Genomic DNA, 17804 nt, shown 5'->3' with positions numbered 1-17804 from the left:
ATCACTGGAGCAAGCAAGCCTCCTGCTTGCTCCAGCTCCATGGCTGCTGGCTTCCATCTTTGTTTGGTTTTAATTTGCATATACTCGCTGATTGGCTGGTGGGCATGGCTTAAGGTGTAGCGAGGGTATGGTCAATTTGCATGTTTGTCTCTTATTAGTGTAGATAGATGATTAGAAGCTACAAGTCTATGACAGAGTTTTTATAAAATATACAACAGATTTGAGAGATGCGGAGTTAATAAGAAACACTTTTCATAAATGATAACTTTATCCTGATTTGCCATGTTAGTTTTTACCTACTCTGTACTGTATCTCTAAGATACAGTAAGTTTTAGGTTGCTTTGCATATAAAATGAAGATTTAATGAACAGACCCAAAGACCTTAGATAAGTGGTCTAACTGCCCTTCCCCACCTCTGATAGAAGCAGGTCCGTCCAGAAGGAATGTCCTTGCTTAAGGATACAAGGCTGGTTGCCATCTCTAACATTCTGTCTCCAATGGCTATGAGTGAAACTGAGATACTGATTTGTACAATCCATTGTTTACTGATTTTTTTTTCTTAGAGAAAGAAACATTGATTTGTTGTTCCACTTATTTATGCATTCATTGGTTGGTTCTTGTATGTGCCCTGTCCAGGGATAGAAGAGAACCTGCAGCCAACCAACTGAGCAATCCAGCCAGGGCTGAACAATCTACTAATGTATTTAAACCTACTTTGGAATTGACAACTGATACTCTTTTCTCTTTCTCCCAAAACCTCTAAAACCCATCCCAAAATGATTAGGACACAATCATCTAAATAAGGTTATGGGTTATGTGAAAATTGGTTTTCCAGGGCAAAGGGAAAGGAAAGAATACTTGGCTAACTCATATTTTACAAATTTTAAATGATTACTAACCACTTGTTATAAAAATCACCTTTGCTTTATTTTTTATATCAGTTTGATAAGCAAATGTTAAGCCAACCTAATTTTAAAAAATAAAGTTAAAAACTAAAATAAAAAAGTGATGCTTTTAAAAAGATAAACAATGGTGTCATTATAAACTGGATTTCTGTGGCTGATATTAGGTACTGCCAAACATTTTGCTATTCAACTTCCAATCCCTCAGTAGCATTACTCTGAAAGGAAATGTTACAGCTTTTATATTATTTGATTTGGTATTTAATAACATTTATAAGTACAATGGCAAACATCAAAAGAGAAACCTTAGTAGAAAAGAAAAAGACAATTTATAATCAGGTTTTGTTAAAGGGTGTTATAAGTGCAACTTTATCTATAAGCATTCCTTTTAAGGCATTTTCATTGTCCAAATATTTCAACATGTACATCAAGTTTGATATTATAAAATGGGCTCCTTTAGTATTATTCATTCAAGACTTAAAAAAAAAATACATCTCAGGACTAAGTATAGCAAAAAAAAAATCACTTTTCTCCTCAGTAACTTAAAATACAAGTCATTTAGCATACATTATTCCGCATTGTAATCCAGATTTGGTATAATATCTTTTTCACTTACTGACAAAACTGTTAAGACGGTGCAGGCTGTAGTATTTCATTTGTGAGGTGGCTGCAATTCTGTAATATGCACAGTGACTTTTAAGTAGGCTCTTACCATGCCTTGCATGAAAGGTACTACAACAAACCTGTTTCATGAACTCTTTGGTAACCACCAGTTCAAAAACTTGGACCTAAATTTCCACATGGCCAGATATGAAGCACTTTATTGGAGTTCTAGGCTGAAACTCTTACCCTGTTTATTAAACTCTTCAGTGTTTTTTGGGGGTGGGGTCAGGTAGGGGTTAGGTGTAGGTTTAGAATAAAACCAGATAATTAAAAGCATGTCAGGCTCCAGTAAAAAGGCCCCAGTTAGTTTCTAGTTGGCCATACTATTTGTTTAAGGAAAAAGAGTGACTTTCTACTAAGTTTGCTTCCAATGACACCTTTTGGAGAAAGTGAAATATTCATGTGGTCATTATCTAGTCCTTTTTGAATTGTTATGAAAAGGGGGATGAATATAATTGAGACTACTACTACTTTTGCAATCTCAAGTGTTCCCTTGGTTGTTGCTTTAACTGGGCTTTCTCGTGGTCAGCCTACTCAGATTCAGTACTTCATAGGCTGCCCTTAGCATTTTCTACTTGAAGGAATAATGTGCTGCTTAAGTGAGCAGTTCTCTATTTTAGGACATCAGTATCCTGGAGAGGTCAAGCTGTGATATCATTCACCCTCATTGGGCCACCTCCTACTCATTAATTTCAACTTTCAGTAAGTGTCCTGGGATGTGTCCTACTTGTGCAAATTAGAAGCTAGTTAATATAAACCTAAATTACCCACTTACTGTATTTTAGCTAAACCATAATTTCTATATTTATTTTCCATTTATCCACCTAAAAATGAATTTACATTTTTTACATGCAAGTGTCTCTAGACTGCCATGATGCCCATGATCAATTTGATACTTGAATCTAGGGAGCCATGATGGAGAGAGATCATTCAAAGTCTAGAGAATAGGTTTTAAATATGTCTGTTGTGTAATATCTATATTTTAGTAAGAATCCTTTGTATTTACATTACACAGCACCTTTCAGCCAAGTGTTTAAACGTGATTTAACTTTATAGCACTATTTGGTGGCAAAGCCTAAGTTAAATAGTGGCTAAGTTAACCAAGTTTGCTAATTTCCATTTAATTTCTGGTCAACTATACATTCTGTCTTTTCATTAATGGTCTTTCTGAAAGGAGACTCTGATTACAACATAACTACTGGCCTACCCTCTCCAAAAAAGATAAATATACATGAGAGAGATAAAGGAGGAGGAGGGAGAAGAGGAAGAGAGAGGAAAGGAGGGAGAGAAAAACAACACATTTCTCATGACATGTAGGTTAGTGATACACAGTTCACATAAACCACACACAGGAATATGAATTATCCTAAAAAGATTTTTAGAGCTGGTAATGAGAGCCTAAGAAGTACACTGTTAAAATTAAAAAGTCAGTATCTTCCTCATTTAAGACTTGTAAGATTATTCTGATATTTATGTTAAATAATGAATTTGCATTAACAGGTATCAATGCATTTTTTTTGATTTCATAAGAAAATAAAACTGTGGTATAAAATTGGAACTACAAAAAGAATTGATGTTTCCCTGGGTTAAATTAACTAAATCTACTTTTTTGTGCTTCTTTCAAATGTTTAAGGTAACAAATGCATACAAATATTTCAAAAGTACCAATAATAGTTACCAACTTTAATGTAATATTAAAAAGGACAAAACCAGAAAAATTCTTATTAAGTGATAACCTTAATAATAAGTGAGTTCCTGGAAAAATGTAGATCATAGTAAATTATTTACATTATATTTGCCAAAACTTCTTAAGCAACAGTCAGCTCTCAAGTTAAAAAAACAAACATACATAACCCAATACTAAAGAAGGGAAATGAGTTAAAATACAACAACTTTATCTTGGGAATGCCATTTGCTGGAAAACCACCTTACTTAAAAGTTTCAGGAAAACACTCTTTACTTAACTTGGATCCACTTGTGAATGCTTAGTGTTGCTTATTGGGAAATATGGAAAGATTAATAGCACTAAATTTTTTATAACTCCTATCTCATTATGGATTTTTCAGATTTATCATATAAACTTGAATTTTTTGTTCAGTGCACCAAAATAATTGGCTTAAAAAAAATACCAACACATGCAGTCTGCTAACCAAATAAGACTCTGGCATGCCAAAACAAGGTTCTCTGTATCTTGATATATACTACATTCCACAACATACTACAGCATTTGATTTAGATTATACAACTAAATATAAATCACTAGATTTTCGCTAATATTTAGCAGAAGCATTAAGCAAACATGGATAAATTCATAAACAAATGATGAAAGAAGTAGGTTGTTCTTGGAGAACTTCTTGAAACCTCAAAACACTTGGTCCTTAGCGAGAGAACATCCTTTATTCAGTAGATCTTAATAGTACAATGTATAGTAAGTCCTAAAACCTTCTAAAAATTTTGGCAGTTGACTCCAGTAGTGCTCCTTGATTCAAGGAAGGAAGGAAGGTTTGTGTTTCTTGCCTGCTCTAGTCACGCAGAATTGTATAAAGTCTCCTTAAAGATTTAAAAAAATGATTTCTATAGTTGGGTGTCTTGTTACTTCAGATATAAAGGCTTCATACTGAGAAAATGAAGGACACTTTTCTCTCTGTATTTAGTTGAAAGGTAGAAAGAAGAAAGAAAATATAAGAAAAGCTTGAAGAGAGATATAAAATACAGAGCAGCCACTACAAGAACAGCATGCACCAGATATTTCTATAGGAATGAGAGTGACAGAAAGTCAGAGACAAGTTTTCCTCAAGAGGCATTTAGTTTACCCTCAATTACCAAGAACCAGTGGCAAAGTTATATTCCTAACACACAAAAAGAAAAGACTTCACACTGAAACAGGAATTCCTAAAACATTACTCACTACTAAAATTCAATTTAAATTGAGGAAAAAATAATTCTTAAAGGTTTGCTTCCTGTGTGACAGGCAAAAAACAATGGCAATCAAATTATCTTGCTTTACTAGTAAATAGGAGAGAAGTCATGAATTAATTAAGCAAGCAATATTTACATCTGTTAATGCAATATGCACTTGTTCTTATACTTAATGCTGTTAGTTTGTATAAATGAGACTAATCTCATTTACATTTTGAGTAAGAAACTCACCACTTGGCCCACATGTCATGTAGTGGGTAATAGAATTAGGAGCTTTGTTGCTCCCTAGACCTGCTTTTTGAATTTCTGCTTTCTTGTACTTTGTCCATATCTGCAGGAAAAAAGCATTTCATGTTATTTAATCAAAAGTTAAACATAATACAATTCACGAAGATAAGAAACTTAAAGAGCTCTCATTGAATAGGGCAAGGAGAAGGAATCTAACTCTGGGAAATTCTTTAATCTGATAGACATCTCATTACTTCAAGACTGATTTTCATAGTTTAAAAGCTAGAAATAATATGCCTCCTAGTGTCAAAAAGGTTTACTTGTTATGTTTATGTACTAAATGGTCACATATAGTTGTAAAGTAAAAAGTAATCTTGCATGCAGTGGCAGAAACATCTACAATGAAATATTTGTATTACTAAGAAAACCTGGGCTTGAGGCATATTTTGTAGGCAAATAATATATTTCATTACACTGTAATCGCTAAAATTGTTTTGGTTAAAGGGGACCCAATACATAACAGTGTAAATTTATAATGTCATACAAGTAATATTGGTATAATTTCTAGAAACCTAGGCCAGGAATAGCAACTATGCAGTTTCATCTAAAATTAAGGTATTGAATCTCACATAGTCTTTCAAATAATCTTTTGTGAAGCCATAGGATTTTTATGGAGATGTCTTAGAAAAAAAACATGTAGCTGCTCAATTAAGTCAGAGTTTTACTCTCACTTTAAAAAATGTATTTAATTGGGGAGCATCTTTCTAAGATATCATTTATATTAATATGCTGTTCTGAGAGACTTTTATGACTCCACAGCTTTCGATAGTTTCTGGAGGAAATCGAGTCTGTATTCTTAGACAATCATCAAGACACATCGACATGGTATGTATCTTTCTCACATGCACAGTGGGCATCTTCTTTTTGAAAATGTGCTGTATATGTAACTATAGCCATTTGGGTTGTAAATACTTCTTTACTGTAAAAGTAATTTTTAAAAATAATCACAGTTTTTAATATAATAGCACATGATTTCTCAATGTATGAAATTTAAAATTTAATATTTTAAATTTAAAAAATGGCCAAATTTATAATATTTAAAAAGTTGAAATAGCTGAGAAATAAAACTTGACTCAATGTGGAAAAGAAATAATAATTATTACATTTGCCTGATATATGTCCTCCATCTAATCTCACCTGTATTTGCCATTAATTTTTATTACTAGGTTATGAAAAAATAAAAGAAGGCATACCAAAAACATTTAAAATGTTAGAATTGAGTATGAAACAAATGACAATAAAATAGATTGGTGTATTCACGCAGAAAATATATTAGGTGGTACTAAAAATATGAAAATTTTCTGATTTATCTGCTCTTGTACTACTTTTAGTAATAGCTGGCTATGAAAAAAGTAGTATGGTCAAAGGTGTAAGGAAAAGGGGCCTAGTCCTGAAATGAGCTTGTGTAAGTACAAACAGATGGCTTAAATTACAAAAGATACGTATTTCATTAAGCAAAGATTCTCTATAGATTGTTCTTTGGTTCAATTAATAACAATAATTAATATAACAACATGTAGTAAATAATAATTTCCTTCCTCTTTAGAAAGTTACATTTCAAAGCATTCCTTTCAGATGCCAGGCTGTTACTAACAGATATATTTATACTAAGTCAAAATGGCAAAAACATTCCAGAGACAGAGCGAAGATATACTCCTCCAGAGATAAGTGAGAGTTATGAGTTTTTATTTTTGTTTTATTCTGGGAGATTCAAGTTTAGCTGATTCTGCTTTTAAAGGACCACAGCAAGAGACAATTTTAAAGTTTATGACACCAGAGTCAAAGTTAGCAAATATTTTCTCTAACTTATATGGTTATTTTTTTAGCTACAAGTCATATTTATTCTTAGTTCTAAAATTTGTTCTACTAAAAGTACACCTATTAAGTTTAAGTGGTTACAAATCCTAATATTTTATTTTAGCACAATGTACTCATTTTAGAAAAATTTTTTAAGGACAGACATATAATTTAATAATAAATTATAAAATTAAATAAGTACCAATCTTCACCACTTTGTAAACTTGCTAGCTTTTTTAACAGAAGTAAAAATGCAAATTTTCAACACATTGAGTATGACTGGTTTATTTCTCTTTGACTCTATTAAAAAAAAAGAACTAGAAAAACTCTGATTCTAAGTAAAAATTAATCTTGAAGGAAGATGAAGAAAAGTGCAGAAAAGAAATAGAATACAAAGAAAATGCTCCTAGACAGTGTAAAAGTCATATTTAAATTTGATGTTTTTTTTTAAGAATTATACTAAGTTTATTAACATTAACAATATTTTAAATCTGAACAATTTTATAAATATGGGCAGTAGTTAATATTTGCTACATAAAGTATTGAGTTATTAACTATTTCTTTGAAAATAAAACAGGACAGAAGGCATAATTAAATGGCAAAGGAAAAGGACTTTTTTTTAACATACTTTCCTATACATGTGCAATATGTGGTGCACATTCTGGAAATAAAAGAAAGGGCCTGGCCTTCATGGCTCAGTGGCTGAGCATCGACTTATGAACCAGGAAGGCATCGTTTGGTTCCAGGTCAGAGCACACGCCTGGGTTGCGGGCTCGATCCCCAGTGTGGGGCATTCAGGAGGCAGCCAATTGATGGTTCTCTCTCATCATTGATGTTTCTATCTCTCTCTCCCTCTCCCTTCCTCTCTGAAATCAATAAAAATATATATATTTTTTAAAGAAATATTTCTTAGAAAAAGAAAAAGGAATGAGAAGAAGGAAGGGAGGAAATGAGCATTCTTTTTTGGAAGCAACAAAGTATGACTTGGAAATGGTTTTTTGGTAATTATAGCATGCAACTATCTTAACATGCTTCTAAAAGTAACAATCTCTTATCAGACGGCAAGAAATGTGAAAGAGGAGCATGTATTGTTAAGGTTTTTAAAGTCATGCAGAAAATATACAATGCAATTAATATTTCATGCAGGCTTTGGTGTGGTTACACATTCACATTTATATACAAGCCATCATGTACAGCCAAACACTATGCCACGATTTGAAAATAAAAATATGAACCTTGCCAAATACTTTTCAACAGCAGCTCTTGAAGTCAGATTAGAGAAGCATAGTACATATCAAATGACATCAGGATTATACTGTGCAGTTTTGATCATACACAACCATATTCATACCAAACAGTCTGATTGTCCTCAGAAACCAACAATGCAGCTTCTGTGTCATCAGGACAGAGGCATGCAGGAGTGATAAGATTACTGCTACCTACAGAAGACTGTGGGTTATAGTTACCACGGATCTGATTATCAGAAAACTGTTCATTATCTTTCTGGGAAGCTTTATCCAAAGAGGCAGAAACCTGGTCAGTTACTCTGGTGACTGGCCTGGGAGGTAACCCACTTATGTTACTAACTAACTCTGTATTCAGGGATAAAAATGGCTGAGAAGGATGAGTAAATGACTCTATACTATCTTTAGCTGATATTACAAGTGTGTCATTAGACATATTAACGGAGGCAAAAGTTTGGTTTAGAAAATGTGACTTTTCTGTTGTTGAGCTCCTAGCCTGGGCATATAGAGACTCAGGCTCATCCGTAACTAAATCAATTTGTGCATAAGAACCTACAGAATATGCTGGGCTGTGAAGTTTATGGTAAGACCACTGGTGTAAACGGTACTCACTAGATGCTGCAGTGATGTGGCTATCAGCAACAGCTGGTGATGGATCAACTGACACAGGTAGTCTACTGTCCTTGGTCAAAAAATCATGGATGCTTGTCCTTCGAGTAGTCCCTTCTGCAGTAGAGATCACACTGCTTGCACGAGGTAAAGTGGCATAAGGATTACTATCTTTTGATTGTCGTGACAAAGAAGATTCTTTCACTAATTTTATCTTTCCTTGAGTGCCTGGTGTAGGTTTTCCTGGAGAACTCATAAAGTAGGTATCTTCAGGCTTTTGAGGACCAGGTCTCACAAACGGTTCAGGCTTAGTTGTCCGTCTATCGTAGAAGTCTCCTGGGCTTTTCCCACTTACTGACCTGGCCAGACCACAGCTAACGGGTTTGCTTTTTCCCAAAAAGTCAGAAGAGACAGACAAACTTTTCATTACTTCATCTAAAAGATTATCTTGACTTGAGGACTTTATCTGTAAAAAAAACAAAGCAGATTAATGAATATCAGGCATGCTTTTACTTTCCTGATATATTAGACTGCATAATATAAAACTACTAGTATTTCTAAACACTCCTTTACTTAAAAAAAAAAATGCTCGGTTCACCCTGGCCAGTGTTGCTCAGTGGTAGAGCATCAGCCTGTGCACTGAAGGGTCTCGGGTTCAATTCCGATCAAGTTCTCGTACAGGTTTGTTCCCTAGCTGCCCTCCCCCCCGCCCCCCCACTGTGGGGACACATGTGGAGGCAACCAATTGATGTGTCTTTCTCACACAGATGTTTCTCTCCTTCGCTCCCCTTCCACTCTTCCTAAAAATCAATGGAAAAATAACATCGGGCATAAACAACAACAAAAAAGCTCTGAAGTTCAGTCACAGATATTTAACGTGAAATGTGCACCTGAATTAAGGTCACCTATAAAACTAACCTGTATTGAGGTAAGCTTGTTGCTTTCTTCCAAAAACTGTTGTAGAGTAACAACTTCACTTCCAGGGGAACCAGTTTTGACCTTGTGATGTGCTCGACTCTCAGTTTCAGGCATTTTGTGCGGGAGCACTGGACTTGATCTGGTCTGTCTTTTCAAGTACTGGATTGGACTGCTACCACTGCTGGACCAAGCCTCAAGATCATGAAGCAAGCTAAATTCCCCACTGCTATGGCTCTGTGGCCTGCTCTGGGTATTAACTGCACCTGCTTTCGGAGTAAATGGTGTGTTAAGAGTTCAATAATAGAAATGAGATTAAAACTACATAAGTAAAAAGATTTGTTGACGGGGTTCTTACGAAGAGCCAAAGTGACTTTCAAGCTTTACTTAGAAATGCTTAGTAACTATGTTTATCTTTCACTAGTCTAACAACTGCCAGATTATTTTGTCTACTATAAGCTTATCAGTCTATCATAGCCTGCTTCTTTATTTTGTCAATTTGACAAATATAAGCACCTTTGCCACCATACTCAGAGCCTAAACATATAATGCAGACACTTAATGCCTTTGATGAGGAAATAAATGAATAAATAAATGGTTAATATGTTTTTTTAAAATACAGGTTTAAATACAAATTGACCCTGAATAACATGGGATTAGGGGTGCTGACCCCCTCCCCCTCTGCATATTTTCAAGAGTCAACTATAACTGTAAACCACCTCACAATTTAGAACAAAACGTGACTATAGGAATTTTAAATTATTTCTGAATGTTAAAACCAAAAACTATTCTAAATGCTAAAAATTCTAATGCTTTGCCTTTCTATGAAGTTTTTATTCCTTACTTAAAGTTTTATCTGTTCATCCTTAATAAATGACCTTAAAGAAAAAATTTTTAAATTTAAATAGGCATATAAGGGAAGTCATGCTTTCCACTGTTTGTATGGTGGCCACTCAGTTGAGTAACTGTATAGAATGCAAATTACTAGTTCTGGAAAAAAGCTATCTAAAGTTTATGCTATTCCTTAAGAGTGCTAATTTATTTTGATCAAAAGCAAACTGATACAGTATATAATAAATGCAACTTTCCATGGTTTTCCAATCACAAAAGAGTAAAGTAGGTCATGAAAGAATTTGGCTCAAGTTCTGTAACAATTTTATAGAAATAAGATTTTCATAAATTTTCAAATACTTCTTCATATGTTCAGACTACTTTTTCCTACTGGCTATATAAACATAATTATAAAAATTTAAAAATCCCTTTTTTTCAGATCATAGCAAAAAAGCCATAGCATTAATGATAAAAATAAACTGAAATGGAGACAAAAGGATTTTATAATGCAAAGAGCGATGGAACAAATGCATTGACTCTAATTTGGCAATTCTGGACTGTACAGAATAGTATTTTAACACTTTTAAAATCTATTCAACAATTCCAGAATCTGAGTAGGCAGTATACCTTTAAGGAAAAAGGTATTATTAGTCAAGGCTTCCAGACAGACATTACATTAACAGCCTTACCTGGAATGTATATTTAAAAACTAAGGAAAAAAAATTTGAAATAATTCTTAGATGAGCTATATGCATCCACTTGGCTCTTGTTTCACATATATACACACAATTGCCTTATCAAATTAAAAAATATATTTCCCCCTATTTCGTGGATAAGTTTTGTGTATGTAAAACTCCTTCTGTGAGTTCAATGTGCATACATCATGAAAAAATTAGGCATAATCATGTTAATGAGAAAGATAAAACATAATTAAAATAAGAACTACAGATACTTTTGAAGTATACATTATAATAAAAATATTTTACCTGTGAAAGATAAAAAATGGAAACCAAAATAACTGCTCCTGTTTTTACATTTATATACATTGAAATACATTTGTATTACAATGTTGAAAGTATAAACTATTCCAAGGAACTATGTTCCAAACAGATGATTTGGATTTCACACTTTACCCTAGAAACTTCATCCATCTCCCTTTTAAATGTGGAAATGGATGAACATATTAGTAAATTTACCTACAGCATACCTTTGACTTCATGGAGTGAAGCATTATTATTGCTATTGCTAGTGGATGTCCTGCCACTATCCAGGCTGGCTGGTCTTGAAGCTAAATGAAAACATCAGGAGACAGTGTGATAAAACTTCCAGCTGCTGGCACTGAACTTTACATTCTGTCACAGAATGCTTTGAGGAAGTAATCATGCATACTTGCATACACTGAGCATGCCCACCAACAGCTGAATCGTATACATTAAAGAGAAAAGACATTACCACATTGTTTAGTAAGACAGGGCACGTCTGAAACAATTGTTGAAATTTAAAGAAAAGAAGATAAATTGCATATTAGATTTGAATATGATTTCTAGAAGGATACTAGGACTATTTTAGATTAATAGAGTGACATGCCAAAAAAAGGTGCTAGTGATTAGGTCACTTACAACAGATTAGACAAAGAACCCTGCACATTGCAGAGACGCCACAAACAGGAGGAATATGAGCATCTGCAGTTAATGTTTTGTATTCCTATCCATAGAAGGGAAACAGCCACACAGTTAACATGGCCCTAACCTATTTCTTAAAATCCTGCTTTCATATGAAATTCCTTTTACATGTTAACCACTTATTGTTAATAATTTAGTTTGGTAAGATATGATTTCCCAGATAGAGATTTAAAAACCTGAATGCTTGACATTGCAGAATTTTTTTTTTTGCATGCATACAAGTCCTTTGATTGATCTCTTCCCCCCCCAACCCTTCCCTGCATTCCTGCTGTAATTTGACAGTCTGTTCGATGCTTCTGCAGAATATGGTTTCTTAAAGTTTATATTTTCTTAGAGTAAATATGGTAAAAATTCAGAACTTTTAAAATTATACCAAAATGGCAACAAAATTACCTTTAATCATTGTGCGGGAATACTTTATAAATGACCTTGACTAAAACAGAGACTATTTAGATGAAGCAGTAACCTTAAAAGGGGCAAAGGGGAGGATTAGGTTTGAAGAAATGGCAGAGGTATGAGGTGCAGGTTAGATAAAACATCCTTGCTGGCAATGCACATTCAGATTCAATGCAACATTCTATAGTTAATAAGTACTCTCTAAATAAAGTTCATATCTTACCATGAACTCTTGATCCCGTACTAGAATCATCACTAATACCTTGTGGACTTATATCTTCAAAGGATGTAGCATCTATATAAAATAGCAAAATAGATATAAAAGTATTTCTTAACAACAACAAAAATTGTAAAATTTCATTTACTCAGAATATGGAAACTCTTTTTCAATTACATATAATACATCTCCCTTTAATATATTTCTAGACTCAACAAAAAACTGAAACTGAAGCAAGAAAACGAATAGCTCTGATGAGTTTACTTGCCAATAGAACAGTCTCCCTGACCCTGCAAAGCAAGAGCCTCGGTTGTTCTACATGTTTTTTTTCTTTTCTCTGTTTGAAGTCATAGTGTTTTCAGGTGTGTGTGTTTTTTAAGGTTCTATTATTCTCTCCTTTTCTCAAACTTTACTTGCATTACTTTTTCTTTTCTTGTCAGTTCATTAGCTGTTTATTATCAAAAGCTTAGGAAAAACTTTGTTATTTTATGTCTTAAATTTTTTGAAATGCTCTGAAAATTCCCTCAAATCAAAGCCAGATTGTTTTGATAATTATTTCCGTTTGCTGCTGTCAAAAAATACACATGGGAAAGTCAAATTAAAATTTCTGTTGCCAACATTTCCACAACAGTGCAAATAGCAGACGGCCTATACCTTTATTATTAACCAACTGCTTGGATCTGAAGCCTGCAGAAGAGTTGACAGTTGAAAAGTTGATAGCTGTAGTAGAGAAGGCCATAGCTCCCAATTCTTTTCTCCTTTTACCCGTTGAAATATCATCCGGAACCTCCAAATTCTCAGTACTACCTGTCCACTGTCCTCCTGCTAGGACCATGGACTGCACCAGGTCATTCATGGCTGGGATGCAAATGAAAGCAAATGAATCAGCACGGTTAATGTTCTTGCTCTTATTTCTCTTTTGTCTTATAAATGATCTGGGGTTTTTTCCTATGGATTAATGCAAGTGAAAACAAAAAACTGTAACCACAATGTCTCAAATTATGACATGCATTCAGCTCAATGAAATGAATAGGCCAAAGGCTAATAAATTTCAGTAATTATTTTTATCCCATCTCCACCTCATTTAAAGATGGGAAAAGGAATTTTACTCTGTACAATTGCCATGCTTTTGCGCAGTGATGTGCAATATAATAAGAAGCCTTTATAATGTGGTTTTGTGGTGAAAAAAAAAATGGAATGAATAAAGGTAAGATGGAGAGCAGTTCTTATACAGCATCATTACTGAAAATGATAAAGAGTCCTTGGTCAGAGCAGGTTACTGAAGGAATTATTCATTTTATCAATCAAATAAGTATACCATTAATAAAAACCTGAAAGAGACGATAGTCAAAGTGACAGACATTTAATGTGATTATGTAATTACCCATTCCACTTAAAAAAAAAAAAAAAAAGGAAAACCAGAGTATTATTATATAAAGAATGACAAACATTTTTAAGGGTTACAGGCCATTTTATTTATTTATTTAATCTAGTTCATTAAGGAAATAAATGTCTAATGCTAAACATTCTGTTATATTTTCTTTAAGTAAATTTCTTTGGGAAAAAATCTCTAATGGCATAAAATTAGGGTTTTATTTCTGCCAACTTTTAGAAAGCACTGGAAATTTACAAGTATATTATTACATGTACAACTAAACATACACATGTATATGTATGTATCAGTGAACATACATATAATGCAAATTCAGTGCCAGTTTTGAAAAAAAAAATTCTTCCAGCTCCTTGTATTAGAGGAAGACTGCACTTTTTAAAATAAGAAAATTGGCACAGTCCAGAGAAAGGTTAGTGAAAATTAGTAATGGAAGCCAATGTAGTCAACTGAAAGAAGCTGAACTGTCATAAAGTCTTACACATGGAACGACGGTAGCAGGCCTTCATTTTGTCTTTATCCTTCGGTCTGTTCCTCAAAAAGGGCAGTCTTTTCAGTGCAACCACTTTAATGTCAGAGCATGAGGAAAAACAGAAACAGAAAAATGAAACAGAAAAAAGGGAGAAGAACAGATGGGAGTTAAATGTTGAAATTAAGGACAGAAATGAATGTCTGAGTTTCAGCTTATGTATGCTATATTAAAGTTATTATTCTCGTGCTGCTGAGTGACAATGAAATATGAAATAAGCACTCTGATACTTTAAAATACTTGGGATGGCACTGAAGACAATGATGAGGAACATATACTTTGAAAGCTTGGATTAGCTAAAGTCCTATAAATACAGGAACTGGTTAGAATTACTTATGGAACAAGCTTCCTAGTTAAATTGTAAATGTATACCTTTAAAATTAGAACTATTGGTGGGACACAGAGTATACGTGCTAAAAATGTACAAGGCTTTTCAATCCTCTATTTTCTTTAATTTTTAAATTATAAGGCTTTACAGAAAAAGTAATTTAGGCAAATGCACTTAGGAGTATTTTAGTAATATACATCACCAAAAACTAAAGTGCCTATGGGATGTTTTAAACAATCTAAAGCTTTTAAAACTTTCATTAAAAATTTTCAATACTTTCTTAAACTTTAATAAAGAAATAGCAAATTGCTTCTTGGTGTAATATGTAGTAGCACGATAGAAATATATATTCTTTGAACAGTCTTTCAAACGATGAAATGAGCAATTACATTAAACTTCATTTTACCAAAAAGCTGTCTGGGGAAAGAGAAAAAAGAGTATTTTGACAGTAGTAATAAGTGCTAACACTAAGTCCTGATAAGGCTAAAAGATATGAAGGCATCCTAAAGCAAGCAAAAATGTCCCCAAAAAAGTGTATATTACATTTTTAGGTATTTATTTTGAAGGGTTTCTTCAGTGAGGTTATTAAAAAAATCAAAGATAGCACTGTGCAAGAAGATTTTGTGAATGTAAATGAGGGTTATAACTACAAAAATCATTAGTACAAAAATAAAAATGTTCACTAGAGTCACTAACTTTCTTAAACTACACTATATATTTTTTTTTTCCTAAATATATTTTTATTGATTTCAGAGAGGAAGGAGAAGGGAGAGAGCGATAAAAACATTAATGATGAGACAGAACCATTGATCAGCTGCCTCCTGCACACTTCCTATTGGGGATTGAGCCCACAACCGGGGCATGTGCCCTGACTGGGAATCGAACTGTGACTTCCTGGTTCATGGGTCAATGGTCAATCACTGAACTACATCTTGCTAAACTATATTTTAATAAGATTTAAATACAAAAAGCCCTGGTTGGGTGGCTCAGTTGGTTCGAGCGTCATCCCATACACCAAGAGGTTGAGGGTTCCATTCCTAGGATCAAGGCACACCTCTTGGTTCAATCCCCAGTTGGGGCACATATGGGAGGCAACCGATTGATGTTTCTCTCTCTGTCTCTCAAAATCAATTAAAACAAAACACATCGCCCGTCCAGAAAGCTCAGTGGTTAAGCGTCAACCTATGAACCGGGGGCGGGGGTGGGGGGGTGGGGACGGTGTCGTGTCACGGTTTGATTCCCAGTCAGGGCACATGCCCTGGTTGTAGGCTCGATCCCCCATAGGAGCATGCAGGAGGCAGCCGATCAATGATTCTCTCTCATCATTGATGTTTCTATCTCTCTCTACCTCTCCCATTCCTCGCTGAAATAAATAAAATATATTAAAAACAAAAAACATATCCTTGGGTGAGGATTAAACTTTTTAAAAATAAGTAAAAAAAAAAGTAAGTAAATACAAAAAAAATGTATTTATTTTGGAACTACAATTCAGGCACTAATGAAACAACTTGCATAGACTTAAAAACATTGTACACAGCCCTAATAACTACATCTTTCTCAGGGTTTACCATTGTCTTGTAAATAATCAAAGCTCTTTGACACACTGACAAGAATCATTCATTAAGGAGAATGCAATGTACATACAGCTTTTTAACTTATATATTTGATTGCTATTAGGAAAACATAGTCATGATTCATTTAAGCTTTTAATTTGACCTATTTCTTTTCTAACTTCGTATAGCCAATTACTTTCAATGATTAAAATAAATGAACTGAAAACAATGTAAAAATGGACACTTAGCTAAACCAAAGCTGAATGGTTGCAACATGCACATGTTGTCTTTACTTTCTTTTTCTGTTTCAACTGTTTTCCAAAGACTGCTTTGCTGACAGACACTCTTACAAAAGGGAGAGGACCACAGGAGTTTCAAATCTGCCAGTGGCAGAATGTGATCTTTCTTTTGGCAATTAGTTTTTAGATACACAACGTTTTTTCCCCCAAAACCATACTGAAATTAGCATTGTTGGATTTTGTGTTTAATTAAAAAAATTCTAGCCATGACTGGTTTGGCTCACTGGATAGAGCGTCAGCCTGCAGACTGAAAGGTCCCGGTTTCGATTCTGGTCGAGGGCATGTACCTTGGTTGCGGGCACATCCCCAGTAGGAGGTGTGCAGGAGGCAGCTGATCAATGTTTCTCTCTCATCGATGTTTCTAACTATCCCTCTCCCTTCCTCTCTGTAAAAAAAAAAAAAAAAATCAATAAAAATATATTCTAAAAAAATTCTAAAACTGAACAATTGTAGGAAAAGAGAATATTACTTCCTTTTGATTCTTATTTTGAAGGTTTTAGCAGAGAGTATGAAGGAATGACGGGTAGGACAAAAATAAGTTTACAGTTGTTTGCATGGAAAATATACAATAAAAATAATTATACAAGAATAAATTCATACAACTGTAAACTTACTTTTGCCCCATCCTGTACTTAAAACAAACAACATGGTCTCAGAAAAGGCTGTCATGCCTTTCTTGTGTAGGCTCTCATATCTGAATTGAAATATCTTCCTTTAATTAAAAAAATTAAGTATACCTACTACCATTTCTCATTTAATAAAATGTCAGATTTTTATATCTAAAGATAGAGATAAAAGTAAATTATCTGGAAACATTTTAAGAAAACTTGATGATCTTTCTACAATACTCAGACGTTTCATGCAGATTTGGGTGAAAAGACTAGATAGCAAAAGACCCAGGTAATAATATTCTTATGTGGGAACATAGAATTAAACAAATTTCTTGAGCCTACTATATAAATACACACACACGTGTGTGTATGCACGAATATGTACATATGTATGTATATGATTTGCTGCTTGATTATGGATTCTAGTTCTTATGTGCTACAGCTGCATTCTAAAATATACCCTATAATGAATGTCTCCAATCTCCTACACCTGAAAATACTGCCTTTCAAAGATAAATCCCAAGGCCAAAACACTGTCTATAGTTTTTTGAAAGTTACGCATATGGAGTGTCTACCTCTAAGGGAAGTAGTAGCTGTTTTTGCCTGCTATTCACTTAAAAGGTAATGAAAT

The 17804-nt window shown here is 33.8% G+C and overlaps 1 protein-coding gene across 1 annotated transcript in view; it reads right to left on the bottom strand.

Moving 5' to 3' along the window:
* Positions 1 to 1323: 1323 nt before the first annotated feature.
* Positions 1324 to 17804, bottom strand: part of CCDC88A (coiled-coil domain containing 88A) — a 105433-nt gene continuing 88952 nt past the window's right edge. Inside the window, exons 25-32 of the mRNA XM_015557854.1 lie at positions 14335 to 14418; positions 13118 to 13321; positions 12470 to 12541; positions 11376 to 11456; positions 9341 to 9606; positions 8426 to 8888; positions 4716 to 4815; positions 1324 to 4209 (exon numbers count right to left, since the gene is read on the bottom strand). Of these exons, the coding sequence (XP_015413340.1) occupies positions 4751 to 4815; positions 8426 to 8888; positions 9341 to 9606; positions 11376 to 11456; positions 12470 to 12541; positions 13118 to 13321; positions 14335 to 14418 (1235 nt within the window). The 3' untranslated portion in view covers positions 1324 to 4209; positions 4716 to 4750. The remainder of the gene's footprint in view (positions 4210 to 4715; positions 4816 to 8425; positions 8889 to 9340; positions 9607 to 11375; positions 11457 to 12469; positions 12542 to 13117; positions 13322 to 14334; positions 14419 to 17804) is intronic.

This window comes from Myotis davidii, unplaced genomic scaffold (assembly GCF_000327345.1).
Source record: "Myotis davidii unplaced genomic scaffold, ASM32734v1 scaffold6, whole genome shotgun sequence".
NCBI lineage: Eukaryota > Metazoa > Chordata > Mammalia > Chiroptera > Vespertilionidae > Myotis > Myotis davidii.
Note: the sequence above shows the minus strand (reverse complement) of the source record. Positions and strands in the feature narration are given on the sequence as shown.